This window comes from Mustela putorius, unplaced genomic scaffold (genome assembly GCF_011764305.1).
Source record: "Mustela putorius furo isolate JIRA1106 unplaced genomic scaffold, ASM1176430v1.1 tig00001075_pilon_pilon_pilon, whole genome shotgun sequence".
NCBI lineage: Eukaryota > Metazoa > Chordata > Mammalia > Carnivora > Mustelidae > Mustela > Mustela putorius.
Window position 1 is genome coordinate 3,421,709 of NW_025421560.1, and position 23,697 is coordinate 3,445,405.

Consider the following 23,697-nt stretch of genomic DNA (forward strand, 5'->3'; position numbering starts at 1 on the left):
GAGCCTGCTTCCTCCTCTCTCTTTGCCTGCCTCTCTGCCTCCTTGTGATCTCTGTCAAATGAGTAAAAAATAAATACTTAAAAAAAAAAAAAAAAAGGCAGCCTTACTCACTCGGCCAAAAAGTGGAAGCAGCCCGAGTCCCCCACGGTGACTGCACAAACTTGCACGTACCATGGGCTATTCACCTCCAAAAGGAAGCCAAGTCTGACCACGCAGTGCGGATGAACCGTGAAGACATGACAGTTTGTGACGTAAGCCCAGTGTGAGGCGACAAACACACATGATCACACGGATCTGAGGTCCCTGGAACAGTCGATTCACAGCGACAGAAAGTTCAAAGCGGTTGCCAGAGGCTGGGGAAGCGGGGGATGAGGACCCAGCCAGCGCCCGGCAGGTACAGGGGCTCAGTCTGGCACGACAAGAAGTTCTGGGGACCGATGGCGGTGATGTGAATGTACAACGGGAACGGCACCAACTAGACACTGAGAAACGGGACAAGTGTCTATTTCAGGTTACGTGTATTTTGCCACAATTAAAAAGAATAAAAGCTACCTCGGGAAGGAAAGGCCAAGTGGACACGGTAAGGCCACCAGAGGAGCATTACCACAAACGTAAAAATAAGCAGCACACAGTTACCCCGAGGTTTGGAAAAAGGACAGCTAGCACAGCATTTCACGACAGCTCCTCGGCTCATGCGTCTCATGGATGCACCAAAAGGAGCATCTCAACCTGAGTCCGATCCGATTAGATTGACAGATCAGGCTGGAGGCGAACGGCCACAGGCCCGTTCTCACCCCGGCTCCCTGCGCACCCTCGGGCTCCCCCACAAGCCTGCAACAGCTCCGCAGTCTGCCCACTAATCGTCCTTCCCAGGCAAATGTGCTCCCCCGTCCCTTGGCTCCCTCTTTTGCTCAGAAAACACCAGTTAGGAAGGGACGGTCGCCGTGCCGGCCTCTGCTCACCCACCCACATGTGGCCCCCCTCAGCGCCCCATCGAAGTCCAGACCCTCCGCTGGTACCCCGGACCCCAAGCACTTTCGCCTCCTCTCAGCCACTGGAAGCAGACGTCCCCTCCTCATATCTTCAAAACTCCCCTCTACCGAATTTGTTTATATCAGCACAAAACACCGCTATTTTCTCCCCCAAAGGAAATAAAACTTCTCCCATTCCACAGCAGCAGTCCCCTGTCTCTGCTCCCCCCCACACAATACCCCTTGAAAGACGTGCCCAGACTCCAAATCTCCTTGCCACCCCTGAGCTGCCCCCCACCATGCAAAACGTTCTGTCAAGGTGACCCCCCATTTCCATGTTGCCAAAACCACCCTCGGCTCACCAGTAGTGTCTGGTGCCGTTACCACTCCTTCCTTCTGGCTTCCAGACTAGCACATTCTCCTGGTTTTTCTCTTCTCATGCTGTAGTGAATTCCTCCCAAGTGTCCTCCACCAGTTCCTACCCAACCCCCTAGACACAGGTGCTCCCCACGCACCTGGACCTCTTCTCCGTCTACACTGGCCCCCTTGGTGTTCTCATCCAGAGTCGTGGCTTTAAATACCACTGCTAGGCTAGGACCCGCAAATCTGTATTTCCAACCCACGCTTCTCCCCGAGTTCCAGACTCAGAGGCCCAAACCAGCTCACCGGTTCTACCAGGACACCTAACGGTGCCCCGCACTTAATCTCCCGGAAGCTGAACTGCCTATCTTTACCCCAAAACCTTCTCTGACTCCAGTCTTTCTCGTCTCCATTAAAGGCAACTCCCACCTGTCCACCTTCTCCAAAAGCTGAGTGACCTCTGGGTTCTCTCTTGTCCTCAAAGCCCACATCCAAACCCATCAGCAAATCTTGCTGGCCGAACGGTCCAAACACAAAGTCCTAGTAACATTCAGCGCACCCACAGCTAGTAGTCGTGCAGGCCTAGGAGCACGTCTCCGCAGCCCGGCCCCCGCCCGGCTGGTACTCTCTCAACACCAGGGCCCGGGGACTGTCCTCAACGTAACTCAGAGATCAGCAACCCCCAGCTCCAATGCCTAGTAAGAGCCGCACCTTAAACTGGCCCAGGGAGGGAGTCCTATGTAACTGACCCCGCTTCCCTCTCAAAGTTCAAGTCCCAGTATTCTTCCCTTGATGCCTCCTGACTCCTGCCCAGCAGCCAGCTCCCCCGAGGGCACTGCCTCACTAGCCGGGAGCTCTCCCGGGGGTGTGCGCAGGGCTCTGTCCCTCAGCAGTTACAGTCTTTGCTTGACGGGCTGTTCCCTTCATAGCGAAGTCTTCCTCCACCAGTCAGTGGACCTGTAACCCTCCACCTCCATCCCACCCAGCACGTCCTGCCCCTTCCCTACCTTGTTTTCCCCCAACACCTGTCCGACTACCATATACTGTACAGTCCCTGCTCAGCAACCCTCTGCCCACCACACGCCTGTCCTCCCTAGTACAGGCGATCTCGACAAGGACAGGGATCTCCTCTATCTTTCCACGCAGACACCCTAGTGCTCAACACAGTGCCTGACATACAGACCATCTGCACTTCTTCACTGAATGCATTCCCCAGCCTCAGCTTAAAAGCTCTCCACAGTCGCCCCCCATTAAGAAGGAAATAAGTTCAAACCTTGAGGATCAGCACAGTAACTGGTGCAGGCTAAGGGGAAGAGAAGGGGAAAAGGCTTCTGGACAGACAGTCCGCACACCCAGCCTCTTCCTCCCACAGCTCTTCTCCCCACGTGCCCACACGCCGTTCCAAGGTTAATAGGTTAAGGAAAAAAAGGAGGACAAATGGAAATGACAACAGTTGTACTCTCTCAGCACGACACAGGAAAGACCGAGGTTGAAGCTGCTGTGGGAACGGGGGATTTATTATGATCTCTCCATTTTTCTATATATTTAATGATTTCCATAATAAAATACCGAAAATTAAAAGAATTTCAAACACAACAAGGCAAAGTTGCCCTAAACAGCTGCATACTGCCGAACCTCAATGTATTTCTGACTTTACCTGGTACGTCTTCACTGACCTTGGAACTGGTAATTAATTCCCAGACGGCTTCCTCATTTATAACAGGGAAATAACTAGTTGCTATTTTCCTCTTCTCTCATCAAAGACATCTTTCAGGATGGAGAACTCTTACAGATAATTAAGCGTGACATGGTTTACCAGTCACACCGACACCAACGGCTGTCAAAATTCAACAGGTCTGCCCTTGGCTCTTATCTGGGGACATGAAAAGGCCTGCGTGAGGTGCTAGAGGAACTCTTGGGTTTTGCTGCTGCTAAGAATAACATGTGTACATACTTTGGAACTGAAAGATGGAAAAACAATTTTCACTACCTTATAAAACTGAATGCGCGCAGACCCTAGGAACCAACACACGTGCTGGACACCTGGGCCCAGAAGACATGCAGACAAGTGTTCGTGGCAGCACGCTCCATCACAGTAATTAATGACAATCCCAAGTCCAGCACCAGGGAAAATGTGGTGTCTTCATGCAAAGGAAGATTATACAACAGGGAAAATAAGTCGAAGAAAGGACGTGCATGAATCTTAGAAACACATGACAGTGAGAAAAGCAGAAATCCCACAGTGAAGTAAGTTTTCTACAGAGCTCAAGAGCAGGAAAACAAGACTCTACGTTGTTGAGGAATATCAACAGATAAAGCAAAACCATTATTTAAAGTGCACAGACATGAAAAAGACAAAAGTCAAAATAAGGAAGCAAAAGGAGGGAACTGAGGAGTAACAGGTAATTTGCTCTTAGGCTGCATAATATGTTCATGGGTATTTGATTATTTGGCATCATAACGTATGTATAACCATCACACACTGGTGTGTGTGTGTCAAATATCACAATTTTCCAAAGGGCACCAATGACCCAGTACTGCTCCTGAAAGCACTAACCCTAGTGAAAATAGTCAAAACATGTCAAATGAACCCATATTTGTGCCCTTAAGGAGATGAAAACCTTATGAAAAGTGACTGTTACATGTATAGCATTGGGTTCCATTGCCATTTTTAAAAATATCAGAATCTGGAAACTGGCTTGAACATTTCCTAAGCCTATATTAAAATCGAATCCCATCAGTGTTATCCTCAGGGTGAGCCTAATACTGATGCTTCCCTAGGGTTCTCAAACAGCAGCTTTCTAGAATTCCAAGTGGAAGCGGGGGGACGGGATTGGGAGTCAAGTCTCTTCACTGAAGAGTGTCTTTAGTGTCCATGGTTTCCCACTATTGTCGCACAAGAGTCTCGGTTTAAGGAGAGAACAAAGAGCTCAATGCTTCCACCACTCCACTTTCTGCAGGAAGTACATGCCACTTAAGAGGGGCTCAGAGACGAACGTATTCGAAAACAAGTCATTGGGAAATGACACCATCGTGTTTGAGCTTACGCTCTGCCACGTCTAGCAGGGTAGTCATTAGAAACGGATCCTGCTTAACCATACATGAAACAGGGAGCAGCTTCATGTCTGGAAATTAATGAGCGAGCGTAAATGGAAAAAAAAAAAAGAAGAAGAAGAAGAAACAAACAAAAGGAAATAAAATCACAATCCACAACAGTAACCAGCACTAGTGCACACTAGATGCCAGTTCCGTGAGCCTGTACCGCGATCTCCCCAGCACCACCGGGGGACACCTGGTCAATGTTTGCAGAATGCGTGGGGGAATCCTTTGTTTTAAAAGGTCAGGAATTTCCTCATTCTAACCACCAACCATGCACCAAGCAAGACACCGACAGAAACTGTGTGTCCTCACCATCTCGGGCACCGGAACCTGTCAACATGCAAGTGTGCAGTAGCTTCAACAGCAACTGGAGGCATCTGTCCGCTCTCAGCACGGGCATGTAGGCATTGGTGCCCAACTTCAGAAGGGAGTCCAGGAGAGGGTCTAAGAATATCCTTAATACATTCTGTGTTCTCCTCTTTTCACTAGGTATTAAAAGACATGCCCAAATCAAGCATTGCAAAAGCATGAAGAAATTACTTTCCATCTCTAACTCGTGGAACTGGGGAGCTACTGGATGCGACTGGACAGACTCGGTAGCACAGACGCTGCGGACACCTGGTGCCTACTGGGACTGATCTGCCCTCCAGCTCTTCGCTGACCTCACAGTCTAGGCTTTCTCGGTAGATTCTCCGTGCGCTCGCGAAGGAAGCACAGGGAAGAACATATCACACTCGACTCCAGGCACAAGTAGGAAGGAAATCCGATACCCAATTTATTTGTAAATTAAAGTGCTGAGACCCTGATATCATAATTCAAAATAAAAAGAGAAACAAACCAAAACGTGTACTAGTCAAGGAAATGAGATGCTAATAAAAAATAAAAAGAAATTAAGGGTTTATAAAAAACCAACATAACCAACTTTCATACTAAAATTCTGTCTACAGAAGAGATTTGATATTAATCAAACCAACCACATATGCAAATAGACCAGTAAATGATGCTGCTTCTTGCAACAATTATACTCTGGTGAGAAGTGATCTGTGCACATTCTTGAAATATGAATGAATTTTATCTTTATTACATTAAAAAAACTATACATTTTACAAATGGGTCAAATTCCTGAATTTCTTTACCTAATCTTATGCTAGAATCTTATAACCTATTCTTTTAATATTCTTTTATAAGGGGCACGGCGCCTGGGTGGCTCAGTGGGTTAAGCCTCTGCCTTCGACTCAGGTCATGATCTCAGGGTCCTGGGATGGAGCCCCACATCGGGCTCTCTGCTCAGCAAGGAGCCTGCTTCCCTTCCTCTCTCTCTCTCTGCCTGCCTCTCTGCCTACTTGTGATCTCTCTCTGTCAAATAAATAAATAAAATCTTTAAAAAATATATATATATTCTTTTATAAAACCAGTGATTAGTATATATAGTTTTTCTCTAACAGTTGAGCCTTCCTCAAAAGATTAACAAGTCCCTATTCTTACCAATTTATTATTAATTTTAGACATTTCTCTAGCCTACCACCACCAGTGCTCTGGTTTCTCCCTTTCATATACTGTGTCAATTCCACACCCATCATAGAAAAGTCTGAACAGGGACCATACATTTGATTAGGCTTTTTTAAAAAAAAAAAAAAAAAAAAAAAGATTTCTTTCCAAGTTTGGAAACACTTACCTGTACTGTGTCTTCATTCCTTCCACATCTATAGCCAGCAAGACCATCATAGCAACGAGCTTGGCTTCAAACCAGTCAGGCATAAAGCAGTCTTCTCCTGCTTAAATAACAAGAGTTGAGGTTTATAAGGCATTAACAAAATCCTTCAAAGATGATGTTTCAAGAAGGAAACAGCTACATGGGTATGCCTTATCAATATCAAATTAGAAGCATGGAGGTGTGCAGAAGCACGCTCCCGGGCATAGCTCACTGTTCCGATGGCTGCGGTAGTGAGCGGTATAAAATGGCACAACGGGGGGGTGCGCACTAGGAGGCCATGCCCTCATCTGTCTGGGGAATAAGAGAAAGTCCCCTGAGGAAGGACAACTGGGCTGAGCACGAAGGCTGGCAAGGAGTACAGCAGGTGCAGGGCCGCAAGGCTTCCCCAAGGAAGGCAGAACACACCGAAGGTCCTCTAGAGAACGGGGCATGCCACATTCCAGGGGACAGAAGGATGCCCGTGCAGCAGGGCACGGGAGTGGGAGGGAGTGCCAGAGTCGAGGTGACACAGACACCCAGGGAAGAGACCAGGGGACTCAGCGGGCCATGCAGAGAATTCCTGTCTGACCCTGCAGGCTGGGGGAAGCCACTTCAGGTTAAAGTGAAGGCTCAGCGAAGAAAAGGAAACATCTGTAGATCAAATTAGTAGTTTAAAAAGACTTCTCCGGGTACAATGCAGAAGAGGGACTGTACAGGAAGTAAGAGGAGATTCGAGGTGAGGTATTAAGAGGCAAGTCTAGTTATTTCAGCTGAGAAAGGAAAATTGCCTAAAATGTAAGCAGCAGGAGGATGGAATGGGTATGGGCCCAAAGGCTCTGGAGCCTCGGACCCGTGTCTGAGCCCCAGTCCTGTGCTCCTTTGCTGTGGGACCCTGCGACAATAGTTTATCCTCTCAGGTCTGCACTGTAACTAACATAACACTATGCAGCAGCTACACTCAAAGAAATAAAACAGAACAAAAACCTCAAAAACAACAAAAAAAGAAAGTTTAGCTCATCTTCTGTGAAATAAAATAAAACCTATAACTTGGGTTTATTATAAAAATTAAATTTGCTCAAAAGTTTCTAGAATAAGTTTTGGAAAACAGAACATGGTTAAAAGATAGAATGAGTATTTTACCATCTCTAAAAGCCAATTAAACAAAAATAAGCCATGAACGGATTTTTCATTCATGGTGTATTATTATAGCAAGATGACACTTCTCACCTCAATTCCCAAGAAAAATTTAGGCAAGAGATCTAGTTTTCCAGCTCAGTAGTTTAAATACTTGAACCATTTTCTTAAATATGCTAATATATTTTGGGGGTAATTTCATATATTTTAACATAAATTTAATGGAATACTACAGAAGACAAACCCAGTTAAAAAACACAACAAAAGGATGTTTTATATTATTTTTTAAATGCTATAAAAGCCACTTTGTTGCCATCAGTAAAAAAATCTGCTCATATATTTTTTTTTAAATCCCAGTGTCGGTCTTATCCCGGAAAATGGAGTAGGCTAAATCTGTAAGCGTCGTAAAGACGAGTTATTGAAACTTGTTCTTGGAAACATTTTTCCTCACATTACCGCTTCCTACCACACACTTATACGATGTCCTTCATAGGCACAGACTAAGATGCTGTCATTCGCGGGCTGTCCTGCAAGCAGACACCCTGGACATCGCAGGAGCTGGGGGTGGGAGGCGCGTGCCACTCCGGTCGCGTTCCCACAGCATGGCAGCAGGGAGCCCCAGCCTCAAGTACAACGCGTGTGGGAATGACCAGCACACATAGCGGGTCCTCAACGTGGCTAACGCGACGGTTCTCACTTCCTTCAGCAAAGCACAGCAGCATTCTAGAAACACGGAGCCTGCTTGACATCCTAGGCTACTGCTCACCTTGGATACTGCAAGGGAAGGTTATTGATCTGAAGTGGAGTGGAGTTTTAATGGAATTTTAATGACTTCTGATGTCAAGGGATGCCACGGGTCCAGACCAGAACAACAGAGCACCTTGCTCCTCCAGTGTAAGCCACGCTCCGGCAGGTGCACCTGCCACAGGGTGCTCCCTGAGGACCTGGCCACCACATGAAGCAAGTCCATTTTACAGAGTGTGGCTCTCAAACCTGCGCCTGGTGCGGAATCCTCTGGAGGCTTCGCCAGTACAGAGGGTAAACGCCACCCGCCTCCCTGAGTCTGATTCAACAGGCCTGGCACAGAGCTGGAGAATTTGTTTTCCAAAGAGTATGCAGGTGATGCTTGTGTTGCTGGTCTGGAAACCATACTCTGCAAACCACTGAGGGAGAATTCCCCATTTCACTCACTGAAGCTAGAGAAGTGGAGGCAACAATGGTTTTAAAAGAGACAAAAGAATCATTGGCTATGACTGATCACCTGAATGAATTTTAGCCCCAAATCATGGTCAAATCTTGCTACCATGAAGTTCAAACACTGAGAGTAATTCTGGAAAATGCAAACTAGTCTGTGATGTTAGAGAACATACAGGGCTTGTCTGGGGTGCGGAGGAAAGGTGAAGTGGAGGGAAGGATTAGAAAAGTCATGAGAACACTTTTGAGCCTGACAGGATAGGCGCGTTACGTCACCATGCTGGTGGGTTTCGACAGACGTAGGTCCAAACCCATCACACGTTCAGCTTAAACATGTACAGTGTGATGCAAGTCAATCACACCTCAACGCTGTTTTTAAAACGTGTTGTACAACTGCAACATACTATTTCCGGGCTAGTCTGTATCTCTTAAAAAAAAAAATGTAACCAAGAAATCTAAAGATTTTATTTATTCATTTGACACACAGAGAGAGATCACAAATAGGCAGAGAGAGAGGAGGAAGCAGGCCCCCTGCTGAACAGAGAGCCTGATGAGGGGCTTAATCCCAGGATCCTGAGATCATGACCTGAGCCAAAGGCAGAGGCTTTAACCCACTGCACCACCCAGGCACCCTCTTGGTTACATTTTAAGTAGGCATATCATTTAACTACAAATGTCCTTTCCATGGGACCGCTTGATTTAAGTATACATTTCTTCAAATGTATTTCCCTTTCTGGTTAATCTTAGCACGTCCAAGGTCTGACCAGCCTTCAGGGCTACTTCCAAACTGTGTTTCACTTTCCGTGATTCAGAAAGCCTGCCCCGAAAGGTCTTCGGCATCTGTTTGTTCACAGGTGATGCTGGTTGTGTTGTGGGTTTTGCTGCTATTCATTTGTTCTGTTGTCTTTGGTACCAGGTGTCCAACAGGTTGTGTGTATGCACGTTTATGTGTGTGTATGTGCCCCATATCCCCCTTTCCACCTACCATTCCTTCTTGGGCTCCATGCAACAGACAGAGGACAGATACATAAATACACAGACAGACGCCTCCCTACTTTCAGCTCCCTGGATGCAAGTTCATGGAAGCCTTGTGGGACACTCCTTCCCACTTTTCACCTTCATTTCTACCCAGCGGTCAGATGTCACCCATTGGGTGACCTCCCTCTACTTCTGCTGGTCTACCCATGTCAAGCAGGCACTGCTTACAGAGGTTCCCCAGCCTGGTGCTTATTACATCTTTTGAGGCACTGTGCTAAGATTATCTGCTTACCCATCAACCTCCTTGCTAGATGACGCTCTCTCTGAGGGCAGGGGATACAGTTTTTATCTCTGTGACTCCGTGCCCAGCTCTTAGAAAATACTCGATATATGTCTGCGGAATCGACAGTGCAAAATCTATCTGCACCAACTATGCCAAAACCCAGAGAAAAAGCTACTTTAGATGTAGAAGCTGACTGAAAATAGTGTTTTGGCCACTAAGTCCCTATATAAAAACAAAACTGAATAGTACTTTTATGTTCAGAAACTCAAGCTGAATTTTGTTTGCTTTGGAACTTATTAACTTGCTCTGAAAACTGCCCCAGTAATTGGTAATTAAACTTTATAAAGGCACTCGGCCAAGGGCATTAAAAGTCAAACAAAAATATTAAAACACACACAAACACCTCTTTTGCACCGAAAATCAAGTTTTAATTTTTTTAAAAATTTAGAATAGCCTATTAAACCATGTATTTTAAGCCCTAGAAATATTACAGAAAAATTCTAAAAATATTGTTTCATATGATTTTGAATATTTACTCAGCTCTGATGCTGATATACTCTAAATTACAAAACAAGTTCTGAAGACATTTTAGGGACTTTATGTTTAGTCTAGCAGGGATGAAAATTTATTTACTTTTATAGGCCTAACAAAAGAATCCTCCCAAGTAACAGCACAGAGAATTCATTACAGGGGAATAAAACAAGAAAGAGAAATGTTCTAAGAAAGAAAAACAGATAAACTCATGTATTTCAGAAGAATAATTATCTGATCATTTAAAGCCTATTCTAGGATCAGGTTAGAGAAATCAGTACATGAAAATGACTCGGTCTGAGACAAAGCTGGGAAATTTAAGACATGTTAAATTCAAAGATGCAAATTATCAACTAAAGGCTTTAATGAAGAAGCAGCATTAGAAATGTAAAAAGAACCCTAATTAATGAATCTGCTAATAGTTCTTCCCTCAGTGCAGTCTTACCCATTTCCCTAAAGAAGCTGGAAAATGGATCTTGACTGAGTATCTGGTAAAAAGAAAAAAACAAAACCATCCTTTCAAATGTAATTTTTCTCTAAAACTACTTTTCACATGAGTTTATACTACATGTGATGTTCTGAAAACAAACACACAAAAGATGCAGTGATTTATCTACAAATACTTCCACTTACAGAGGCTTTAAGAACACATCCACGGTATCTAGCCCGTGAAGATTCAATAATCATAGAATCAGTTTGTCTCTGTCCAATTCCTATTCTGGCAACTTACTGGTTTCTTAAAACATACAGAAGTAGTTTAACATCTCAAGTCCTAGACCAGATAAAGTACAAGGTAGGAAACGTGTTTTTACATTCCGTTTCTTTACATTATTTGGCCGAAAGTACGAGTTTGGGATCAGTAAGTCGGCACATGTTTGGTTAAGCTTATATCTGGATTGGAAAAACTAGTTAAAAGTCCTTTGGAAGTAATTTGGTGATGTGAATCATATAAATGACTTCAGACTTACTTTCCCCAGCAGGTGACGTAATATACTCTTGAACTAGGTTCTTCACGTAAGCATTTAAAGATGGTGTCTCTGGAAGTCCAGTGGGATTACAGGCTGAGGCTCGCCCAAAACAGCTTTCATTAACACGCAGCCAATCACAGAGCTAGGAAAGAAAAGAGTCATTACTTTATTTTAAGAACCTAACTGAGCAAAGGGTTTCTGATTTCCCTAAGCCAAGTTTCTTTCCTCCATGATAAACTGAATGTGAACACAACAGGGGCGCCTGCTGGGCTCAGTCACATAAGCATCTGACTTCAGCTCAGGTCATGGTCTCAAGGTCCTGGGGTAGAGTCCCTGGTCAGGCTTCCCGCTCAGTGAGGAGTGTGCTTTTCCCTCTGTCCCTCCCCCTGCTCATGCCCCGCCCCCTCAAATAAATAAAATCTTTAAAAAAAAAAAAAAAAAAGCTCAACACAACAAAGTAATAGAACATTTAGTCATGACAATTCTACAGAAAGTGCAGACAGAAAAAATAATGTGTATCCGTATATATACGTGTGTGCGTATCTATACATGAATATATAAACTTCATTTAAAGGGAAGAATTTTTAAAATACCTAATATATAATGCACATTTTGGTAAGATTTTCTAAAGAACATCTCTGTGAAAAATGACACATTATGTAAACCAAATTACAACTGTAAATTAAAATAAAATTGAAATTTATTCCTGCTTCCTGTACTAAAACAAGGTATGTTTGCTTTTGTATTAGTTATAATTAAAGTTTCTACCCTCCTCACAAGTGTACTTTCTATCACATGTGCATTTTTTAAAAACATATTAACTTAAAAGAGGAATACTAGTCCTTCTTCGTTCTTTTTTTAGAAGATTTGCAAATCTAAAAGTCACAGAATTCATCTTTGATCACAATTGTGAATTTTGTTTTGAAATCGAATTATGTTCACAGTTTTCTTTTCTTTTTTTTTTAAAGATTTTGTTTATTTATTTGACATAGATCACAAGTAGGCAGAGAGGCAGGCAGAGAGAGATGGAGAAGCAGGTTCCCTGCTGAGCAGAGAGCCCGATGCGGGACTTGATCCCAGCACCCTGAGATCATGACCTGAGCCGAAGGCAGAGGCTTTAACCCACTGAGCCACCCAGGCGCCCCCTCAGTTTTCTTTTTATAGCATATCTCTTACTTTACAAATTCAACATATGAATTTAAATATGAAGCAAATAACTATGAAGTAAGTCTTTCTAAAAAGTAAGAATTTTTTTAAAAAGTATCCCTTGCATTGGGGTTCACCAAAATTACATTCAAGGAGACAATAATGCATCACTTGACCAGAGACAAACCTGACGAACAAACGAATCCGTTAAGACTAAAACTGACATCCCATCACTGCCAACGAACGAGTAGTTCAGTAACAGTAAAGAAACTGCTCCGCGTTGGTCTTTACCGAGTTGTAAAATCTAACAGTGAGGTCAGCCAGGAGACTGACAGAATAGACCTTTTCGACAGAATAGACCTTTTCTTTGTTGTTTCTGTCAAACTGGCCACACTACATTTCTTAACTATTGCTATGAAACGCATGAGGTTTTACAAATCCTGCATTTCTCACAAGCACCGTCCTATTATACCAAAACTGACAAGTAAACTCAAATTCATACTTGCTGCTTCTATCAAATCTGTCCCAGGATTCAGAATGTTTTCTCTCCAAAGAGTTTTCATGTCAGAATTATGGTTTAAAATGGCATTTACCTCGCAGCCTCTGGGAGACAGGTTCCCTTGATTTCCCATTAAAATGCAAATCTCAAAAGTTTATTTGCATTCTGCCAAGACAATGAGAAGATGCCACAGACTGGGGGGAACTATTTGTAAAAGACACATATCTGGAAAAGGATTGGTCTCCTAAATATACAAAAAACTCTTAAAACTTAACATTAAGAAAACATTCAATCTGATTTTTAAAAATGGGCAAAAGATAAAAACAGACACCTCACCAAAGAACATATACAAAGAGAAAACAGCATATGAAAAGATGCTCAATGTCACAGGTCCCTAAGAATTGCAAATTAAAACAAGCTACCACTACACACCTCACAGGATGGCTAAAGTCCACACCACGGACAGCACCAAAAGCTGACAAGGACATGGGGCAACAGGAACACTCCTTCAGTGCTGTGGGAATGCAAAATGGTCCTCCTACTTTGGAAGACAATTTGGTAGCTCCTTAAAAAACTGAAAATTTTCTTAATATCTAATCCAGGAACTGTGCCCCTTAGTATTTATTCAAATGAGTTGAAAGTTTATGTCCATACAAGAATCCACATGTGCATGTTTATAGCAGCCTTATTCATAATTGATAGAATTTAAAAACAACCAAGATGTCCTTCAGGAAGTAAATGAAGAAACAGTGGTGCATCAGAAAACAGGATGTTATTCAAGGATAAAAAGACATGAGCTATCAGGCCATGAAAAGCCATGGGAGAACCTTAAATGTGGAAGAACCTTAAATGTATATTTCTTAGTGAAAGAAGTTAATCCAAAAACGCTTCATAGTGTAAGATTCCAACTATACCACATCCTGGAAAAGGCAAAACCATGGACACAGAGAAAACATCAGGGGTTGCCAAGGGTTGGGGGGCGGGTGTGGCATGTGAGAAGAGACTGACAAAATGGTGGAACACAGGGGATTTTTAGGGCAGTGAAACTAACCAGTGTGATATTATAATGGTGAGTACATGTTATTATATGTTTGTCAAAGTCCATCGAATATACAACAAAAAGCGAACTCGAATGTAAACTATGGACATTACTTATCATGTATCAATATCGGCTCATCAATCATTAGTACAAAATTTTAGTAACAGAGGCGGTGAGGAGGTGTGTGGGAACTCTCTGTACTTCCTGTTCAATTTTTCTGTGAACCTAAAACTGCTCTGAAAAATAAAGTCTGTTAATTTAAAAACCTACTTAGGTGGAGCTAGATGAAATTGCCATTTCCTTGGGTTAAAAGGGACTGAATATCAGTGATCTTACATGATTCAACATATAGAGATTTACACAATAATGAGAACACTACTACATTGCAAGTTAGACTCTATAGCCAAGTCCACACTAGGGGATATATATATTTGCTTCTATTTTTAAACCAAAGAATTAAAGTTTGGGTTCAGCTATGAACCACTAGACATAAGCTTCCTGAAGACGGCAACCATGTTTATCTCACTGACCTTCTATTCCCAAAACTCAGCTCAGAGACTGTGGTGTATAAGGCGTCCAATAAATAGTTTTCAAACGAGGAAGACATAAAGAGATAAGCAAACATACCAAGAGAAAGTTAAAAAGAAGGAAAAAGATGAAGACAAGTTACTGAATTAGAGAAGAGAGAAAATCAGAGCAAATTAGGAAATCTAAGTGGGCTGCCTGCTGACCAACAAGAAGACAACATCTGGCTGGTCGAGGGGGCAAGACCGTAACGGCAGAGCGTGCTTACACTTGGTGGGGACCAACCATCGTCTGAAACATCGCCACATGCACTTTCTCAATGATCCCTCACAGCTTGTACCACACACCAGATTAACCACAATTTGCAAACTAGACCTATCAATGCAATGACAGACCTCATCTGAATACTTAAAGCCAAATATATGAACAAAATGCAAAGAACAAACACATATACTGAACATCTGGAGCAAGTTAAACACCAAATATTTGAAACTGAGAAATGATCGTTAACATTTGTAGGTGTGATAAGAGCCTATTTAGGCCCTTTCAAAGTCTTTATCTTTTAGCAGCACGTATTTCCAGATGAAATGTTAAGATCTGAGACAAATGTCCAACAAAAGGAACTGATTAAATAAATTCTAAAATGTTTCATCGACTGAATTTTTAAATATTACATAGTGGAGAGTTAGCAACACGTTAAAATGTTCAAACGTATGTGAAAATGAAAAATAAAATTCCGAACAGTATAACTAATGGTTGCTTTGTTTAGAAAATCATACATGTTAATCTATCACTTTAAATGTAAGCCTATATAGTGAGAAAGCAAGACTGAGAATATGTATACCGAAAAACTTAATAATTAAGCCAAAAAAATCTGGATTTAGTTTGATTGTAGATATCACAGGTGATTTTTATTTTCTTTATATGATTCTCTATTTTTCAGACTCCACCTAATTGACACATTATGATTAAGAAATTAAAATTCTCATTTTTAAAGACCCCGATTTTCTTTGTCTTCATTCCCTCCATTACCCTACTACTCTATGCCCTTATGATTTCCCACCTGAATTATCTTAATACGGTTCAAGCTGATTTCTCGTTTCCCTCTGTGCATCCAGACAGACTTGCCTTCTGGGTTTTTTTACTTTGTTTTGTTTTTTTAAAGATTTTATTTATTTATTTGACAGACAGCGATCACAGGCAGGCAGAAAGGCAGGCAGAGAGAGAGAGAGAGGGAAGCAGGCTCCCCACTGAGCAGAAAGCCTGATTCGGGGCTCGATCCCAGGACCAGGCAGAGGCCCTGACCCACTGAGCCACACAGCGGCCCCGGACTTGCCTTCGAAAAGAAATAATCACATCTATGCCCTCTGTGATCTCTTAAGCAGTGGAGAAATAGAATTCTTTTTTTAAAAGCTCCCTGTCCTCAAAAACCACAGAACCTGCAATGGACACAGACTGGGATCCAACCAGCTCTGCGAGGGGTAAGAGCCAACAGAAATAGCGTGACCAGAGCTCCAGAGGGAAGGACACAGACCCCTGATGACCCCACATGACCCCACACAGAAGAGCAGCCCTGTGAGGCCAGGGGCCTGCAGAGCCATCGCAGGGTTACCACTCTCCAGAAGAGGAAGGACGTGTAGGATTTCATGATGGGTTTGATGCAGGAAGTTGGGAAGAATCAGCAATTACCAAAATGTCAGACTCAGGCAACTGGGTGATAAAGTGCCATGGACAGACAGAAAAAAAAAACAGCAAGAGGAGGTCCGTGTCGTTGCTTTTGAGTCTAATGTCTTCCTCACTTCTGATCTATCTCATCCAGAATTGCAATCTGCCCACGAGCGCTTCCTTTCTCTTCTAAGTCTGTCTCTATCCCAAACACTGTCCAGTCTCCCTGTAAGAGTCTCAGCAGCATGATTACTTAGGTTCACTCAAAGCAAATATACAATATTTAAAAACCTCTGTTGGTAGGTAACAAAGGTTATATTTTACATAAGTGACTAGTGAGTTCAGTTAGAAAACAACTTTTTATGACTTTTCAAAGACATTATTATTATTTTCCATCTCACCTCTGTCCACAATGAGGTTCCTCGTCCTAAGGACTCTTCTTGTCTCAGAGACATGAGAAAAGTTGAAACATCTGAAAGGGTCACCTTCTCCTATAAGGGAGGAAGAGAGGGACGGTGTCAGGGCAGTTTAAAAAATGACTCCTTTAAAAATTTTTAATAAAATGAAATCACTGTGAAAGCAAGTTAACATACCACTTAAAGTAGAATATTATTAGTTAAATCAAAAGAAAGCTTTTTTTAAAAAAATTTGACTTTAGAAAAGATATTGACTACAAGCAATCAATATGTTAGTATATAAAGTGAAAGATTATTTTCTAAGTCTATCTTCCTTATGATCAAGATTACTGTCTTAGGGGCACCTGGGTGGCTCAGTGGGTTGGAGCCACTGCCTTTGGCTCAGTTCGTGATCCCCAAGTTCTGGGATTGAGCCCCGAGTTCAGTTCTCTGCTCAGCAGGGAGCCTGCTTCCTCCTCTCTCTCTGCCTGCCTCTCTGACTACTTGTGATCTCTCTGTCAAATAGATAAATGAAATCTTATAAAAAAAAAAAAAAAGATTACTGTCTTAGAGAGAAGATGGTCAGAGTCTAAAAGCAAAAACAAAACACATTCGATAAGAAGTTACTTAAGTCGAAAAGTGAAGCTTACTTTCAAAGCCATGAAAACAACCCCCAGCCTTCTGAAAACCACAGAAGTCTTTTCATTCCCTTAAGGCTGTACATCTTGACTTAAGATACCTTGCTCTAGGCCAGGTGTCAGCAAAACCACTCAGCTCTTTTGTAAATAAAGTTTTAACTTATTTTAGCCACTTTATTTATAAACTGTCCATGGCAGCTTTTAAGTAATTATAACAGATACCACGAACTTAAAAAGGACTTTTCTGGCCCTTCACAGAAGTTTGCTGACCCCTATTCCCAGCAATAGTAGCAAAGGGGCTCTGTAAAAAACAAAAGATACTACAGACTTCTTGAAGATCAATTTTTGGGAAGATGTGCAGAAAAAGTATAGAGGAAATCAGGCAAAAGCTTCCATGGGTCCTGTCCCAGGGGAGTCACTCACCCAAGACAGGTTTAATTCCGCCAGCAATAAGCTGTCCCTACGTGTGAACTGTTGTCTACCAGGGAAGTTGGTTACAGACCCACGGCTCCATTGACACGTTTTTGCACACTTATTCACGGAGAAAGACTCATAAACTGAAGTATCCTGAGTAAAAGACCAACTTACCACATCTACTAAATTCATGGCTGTCTGAAGAAGATAGCACTGCGCGGCCCCTCTCAGCAGGATCTGGTGGGTGATCATTGTGCACTGCAGAACGTCCCTGACGTCAGAAAACAGAAACGTGCATTTCCATGTTCCCAAAGTCAGTTCTGGTAACCTGTAAATACTGACAAGCTCATCTAGAGTTTCTACAACTCCGAATGTAGAGAGTCACTGTCAGTACACTTTCAAAGCTATTATTTCCTTAAGGTCTCTCTGGTAGAGCTTGATTTTAATATGAAATACATCTCTTCCAAAAAACTGTAAATAAAGATACTATTAAAATAAGAGTTTTACATTTTTTGAAAATCTTTGCAATCATTATTACTGATTGATATTTTCATCTCTAGTTTTCTGCATATTAATGTAATGTAAGAAAACCTTATTGGCCGGGTCTTAAAATTATCAAAATCCAATAGCATGTATTGTGGCACATATTTAAATTAGTAATTCATAAAACAAAATAAGTCCAACCGTGTAAGTTAACTTTTTACTTCTCAATACCAAATTACGAGCTCAAAAGAGCAAGCTCACATCCCAATGCCAATATTAACTAAAACGACTCGCTATAGGCTAACGCAGAGGGGAAAACAAAATTTACTGACGGAAAGTTACTGCAGACGACCCTATGTGAACATACGAATGTGTGTGAACACAGAGTAGATTACCTGAGAGCAAGAAGCCCTTCTATACCCAGGGCTTTACATCTTGGGACATTTGCCAAAGCCTTAGACAGAAACAAAATGGGAATGGCACACCAATGTCTGCTTGTCATCTTCTGAATAAACTTTAGTAGGAAACTACCTGAAAGAGAAGGTTTTAAAATGTCACTCTCGCCAAGAATCTCATGGAAAGCTGCTGGGCACCGTCAGCAGGTATGAAATGCAAATCAAAAACCATGCGTGGAACCTAAGAAACAGCGCAGAGGATTGTCGGGGAAGGGAGGGAAATCGGAAAGGGAAGAAATCAGAGAGGGAGACAAACCAGGAGAAACTCTGGGCTCCGGGAAACAAACTGGGTTGCTGGAGGGGAGGTGGGTGGAGGAATGGGGTAACCGGGTGATGGGCATTAAGAAGGGCAGGTGTGGCGATGAGTGCTGGGTGTCACATACTACTAATGAATCACTGAACACTACACCAAAAACTAATGAGGTGAACTCATGCTGGCCAACTGAATTTAAATTAAAAAAAAAAAAAAAAGAGAGAGATAGAACTTCACATCCATGAGGACAGCTCTCGCCAAAAGCACAGACACTAACAAGTGCTGGCATGGAAAGAGAAACTAGACTCTCGTACACTGCTCGTGGAACGCAAGACGACACGGCCAGTGTAGAAAATGGTTACACCAAGACAGTTACACTGAGTTACACCGAGAACTACCATCGGAGCCAACAACTGCACTCCTAGGCATACACTCAAGAGAACGGAAAGCACGTGTTCGTACAAAAACTTGTGCGTGAATATTCACAGTGTAGTATTTTCCAGATGTCTAACTGATAAATAAAATGTGTGATATCTGTACAGTAGGGTATTACTTGGCCATAAAAAAGAATGAAATACTGAAACATGGGTCCTTACTGGATGACTCGTTCACGGCTGATGAACCAGACATAAATTAAAAGGCCACATATCCTAGGATTCCACTTACAGGAAATGTCTAGAATCAGTAAATCTGTAGAGGAAGGAGATTAGAAACTGACAGAAGCTGTTGGGAAAGAACAGAAAGGGATCAGTGATGAGTGGTAAAAGTATTCTTTCTGGGAGTGATGAAAATATTCTAAAATTAGTGGTGATGGTCACAGAACTTAGTGAATGCACGGAAAACCAATGAAAGAAACACTTTAAAAGGAGGAGTTTTGTGGTCTGTGAATTCTAGCTCAACAAACCTGTTGGGGGAAAAAAAATCAGTGCTATTTCAATCTCAGCCCCATAAAATACATACTCTACTATATTGCAGAGATTCTTATAACCACACAGCTATGAAAAAAAGAAAAAGTTTAAAGTGTAAGAGCAATTTTTTCTAGTGTTAGAAACCAGTCCTCTGTTGGGAGAGGTTAAAAAAAAAAAAACAGGGTAAGAATTACTGATGATAGATGGCCTCTCATATCTGCGTACAGTAACATTAGATCACATATGCCATTTCTTACTCACCCTGGATCTGGTCACTAATTTTCCATCTTGAGATACCAAGGTAAGGTTCTCTGTTCTGCCTTCTCTGCTAGTAAGTGACTTCTTAAAGACCCTCAAGTCACATAATTAGTGAAATGTCTGTTTCCTCTGATCATCACTGTAGAATGACCCAAGAAATCCTTGGAAGCTCCTGAAAGGAGCTTGTGTTTTATTTTATGTATAGTTATAAAACAATACTTTATATTATCTAATTATATTTTATATATAAAATATATTTTATATCTTCCAAATACCTAGCACAAAACATTTAAGATACTCACTGGAAACTGCTGACTGAAAAATCTACTAAGTAAAAAACTGAATAAACACTGTACTTGCCTTCTCTTCTGTTGGACTAATTAAGTTCCACTTTGCCTAACACCTCACTCACGGCACAGGGAAGATGGGGATGGCCATGCTTCCATTTCACATTTGTTCAACATACTTACAAGCGTCCACTGCATGCTGGCCATGGCCAAGGACAGCAGGCACCCATACCCTCGGGGCGCTCCCAGCACCCTCCCTCTTTCCGCACTGCTGACCTGGGATGGGCCAACATGCTCAGCAAAGCAATCCCCAGACTGCATACGCTTCTGTCTTCTGGCAAACTACAGAACTTCTGAGAGAATCTTCTCCACGAACTAATTTTTTAAAAAAAGTAATCGAATGAGCCAATTTTCTAGAAACCTAAAGTTGGGATACGCAGATCATCTTTTTGCTTTTTTTATCCCTGACTTCTGAGCAGACATTACTGTTGGTCATTGTTTCACCCTGTTTGCAGACGAAATACAAAAGGAAATGTGTGTCTGTTTCATACCCAGTGTCGCTTTATGAGCCACAAAGCCACAAGTGAAGAAAGGACCCAGGAAGTAGAGTTAAGTCCTTTTGCTGCTCAACTAACAAAGTAACACTGGTGTTGCTCTCTGCTTACCAACTTAACTCACCAGAAAGGAAGATAAATCACCAACCAATCCAAAGAAGTGGGTATTTCTAAGATAAAAGCTCTACATAAAGCAGGAGTATTTTTCTTCTACCTGTCAAGTTCCTGTCTATAGTGGGGCAGTTTTGCCACAATGGATATTCTGTTTCCAACTTTTTCCTGAACCCAGGTCGCTCTTTCTTCAACCAGTTTTACTAGTTTTGGGGAAGCGAACAGGGAAAACTAGAAAAGATGGCCAACAGCAGCACACGTTCTAAAATGACGTCCGCGCTCCTCGAGCCAAGACTGGCAATATGTGTTATGTGTCAAGGCAAAAGTTGTACCCAACTACAATGAACACCTGTAGGATTCTGAAAAAAATAGGTATATTCCAGAAAAAGAAAACTATTTTGAAGTACTGATTATAATAGTCATAGGATAGTGCTTATCACCAATATACTAAAATTTTTAAAGCTAATAAATTAAAAAATTTTTTACTGACACATACTCTTTATTTCTTCTGGAAGAAGAGAAACATAAGTGACTAAAAACTTCTGTAATTTCAATCCCAGTGGAGAACCACTTCCTATCAGCTGGCCTGGGGACCTATAGACAAATGAGGGGAAAAAAAAAAAAGTTTTTAAATTTACAAGTAAGCATACCGAAACTAAGTAAACTATGGCTCAAAAGTCTTTCAACAACAATCAGATCATCTTTTTCTAAACCTGCATTTTATTTATCAGTGAAATTCTGAATACAAAAACATCAGAATCTTCTAGGAAAACAGACATGAGTTAATATCATAACATACTAAGTAGACGCGGATTTCCTTTTTATGATACTTTCCCTGACACACACTGTGAATCTTGCTAAAATAGCATCATCTTAAAAAAGTCTAAGTGATCATTTTCAGACGTATTTTATTGTTTGCAACACATAATCCAACGATTTAAAATCTTTAAGTATTAAATAAAGGAAATCTCATTCATAGAAAAACATATCTGAGTAATTAATGAATTCTGCAAAAACATTTAATTGTCAACGTCTATCAAGTCATATTTTCTCCTGCTATATGTTCCACCAGGAACATTATCTGTTAATTGAATACATTAGAGTGTGAGGAAACTGAAGGCATTTCATAATAAATGTGTCTGTCGCCTCCTTGAGAGGCACCGAGTAGGTTTTACGGTCTAACTGCTTCACAGAACTCTTCGATAGTAATGAGCTATTTGAAAACTAATTGGTGAATCAAGTGTTGCTATGCTCTTTTGATATTTATTATATAGGATTAAATATTAGTAAAACGTAGCAAAAACTAATTTAAAAAGTTTTAAAGGAACTGGCAGTGGGGGGAGAGGGGCTGGTCTGTTTAGAGATACTGAACCAAAGACGTGGCACGTACACATTTAGTTCATCAGGGTCCAAAAGATCCCTGAAGTTCAGAGACAGGGGACCATCCTGAAGGGGTAATTCGAGAGCATGGAGAAGGCTCAGAAAACGAGGCTGTGGCACAACCATCCTCACTGTCTAACTGCCTGCAGAGAAGGGGCAGGAAGTGACATATTTACAATCACGGCAGCCCCTGTCAGTGGGGAAACCGCGAGGTCAGTGAGCTCTGCAGCACTGGACTGGAATCGGACCCACAGAGGTGAACCTGTGGGTTTTCACGTGGATGGAGGTGGATGATGGACAGACAGACCCTGCAGCAGACACAGGTGGGTAAGTCTGTTCAGCAGACAGAACTGGGAAACCAACGTCCACCCACAGGGAGAGGAAGAGCGATTAAACAGACACGATGACACGGTGACATCGGGGGAACGTGGATGAAATACATGTGAGGAATATTATCCTCACAAGTTTTAAGTCAAAACAAAAAGTTTATTAAAAAAAAAAAAAAGAAAGAAAGAAAAAACACTTAGAGCGTTGGTCAGCCAAAGTCACCACAATTTCTAAGAGAGTGTGAATCAGAGCAAGAGGAAGAGGAAAGCATACCATGGCGAGGTATGCCTTCCATAAACCCCAAGCGTGTAAGCATTCAAGGTGAGAAAGAAAACCAGAACAAAAAAAGAAGGAACATGTGATACAAGCAATAGAAGGAGAGCAAGAAGACGAACACACACACAAGGGACTTCATAGTAAGAAAAAGCTGAATGTCTGCTCGGTACACGTGTCGTGTACCAAATGCATTAACAGCCTGTCATGAACACATGACATTTCTGTATCGAGGACATATTACTACATGGCTGCTGGATAACACAATGTTTGCTTACCTGCTATACAGAGAGCTCTCCGAAAGTGCATCCATTAATGGTCCAATAATAAACTAAAACAAAAAAAAATGTGATTGACGTTCAGTTACAGCTGCAACTCTGGGAAGTCGGCTTGCTTTAGCTGCATATCAACAGGACTGCAGACGAGCTATTCTGAGCAAAGCTGATCTCTTCCACTGTAGGCTAACTCGGGGCTCATCGTGGAGGGGACCTTAATTCCACTGCCACAACCAAGTAACCACCTGATGGACACTGAGGAAGAGAGATCAGAGAGGGCCAGCAAGGAGAAAGGAGCCCAAAGGAGAAATACACAGAAGAACATAGGCATAGTGACACAGAAAAACAAGAGATAGTCAAGAGAAAACGTAAGCCCCTGTGTCTGGAAAACAAAACGGGAAAAAATTCTATCCTCAAAAATATGACAAGGTATTGGGTCAAAAAAGCAAGTGAAAAGCGCTGGGAAAACAGCATCATTATGCTCATCTATAAAAGCTCACTTGCTCTGAGAGCGCCCTCGTAGAGAGGCAACAAATGTCTTTACCTCCCATCTTTTTTTTTTTTTTTTTAATATAGATCATGTGTTTTTTGTTTTTTTAAA

At 42.0% G+C, this 23,697-nt stretch overlaps 1 protein-coding gene across 3 annotated transcripts in view; it reads right to left on the reverse strand.

Moving 5' to 3' along the window:
* The window catches only part of TARBP1 (TAR (HIV-1) RNA binding protein 1), an 81,476-nt gene that overhangs the window by 47,613 nt on the left and 10,166 nt on the right, over window positions 1–23,697 (reverse strand). Inside the window, exons 5-12 of one of the 3 annotated variants that reach the window (XM_045087262.1) lie at window positions 23,100–23,152; window positions 21,338–21,435; window positions 18,411–18,546; window positions 17,707–17,860; window positions 16,487–16,576; window positions 11,212–11,353; window positions 6,106–6,205; window positions 4,743–4,915 (exon numbers count right to left, since the gene is read on the reverse strand). In XM_045087262.1, coding sequence (XP_044943197.1) covers window positions 4,743–4,915; window positions 6,106–6,205; window positions 11,212–11,353; window positions 16,487–16,576; window positions 17,707–17,860; window positions 18,411–18,546; window positions 21,338–21,435; window positions 23,100–23,152 — 946 coding nt within the window. The remainder of the gene's footprint in view (window positions 1–4,742; window positions 4,916–6,105; window positions 6,206–11,211; window positions 11,354–16,486; window positions 16,577–17,706; window positions 17,861–18,410; window positions 18,547–21,337; window positions 21,436–23,099; window positions 23,153–23,697) is intronic. The other 2 variants (XM_013048558.2, XM_045087263.1) reach the window with 2 other exon arrangements.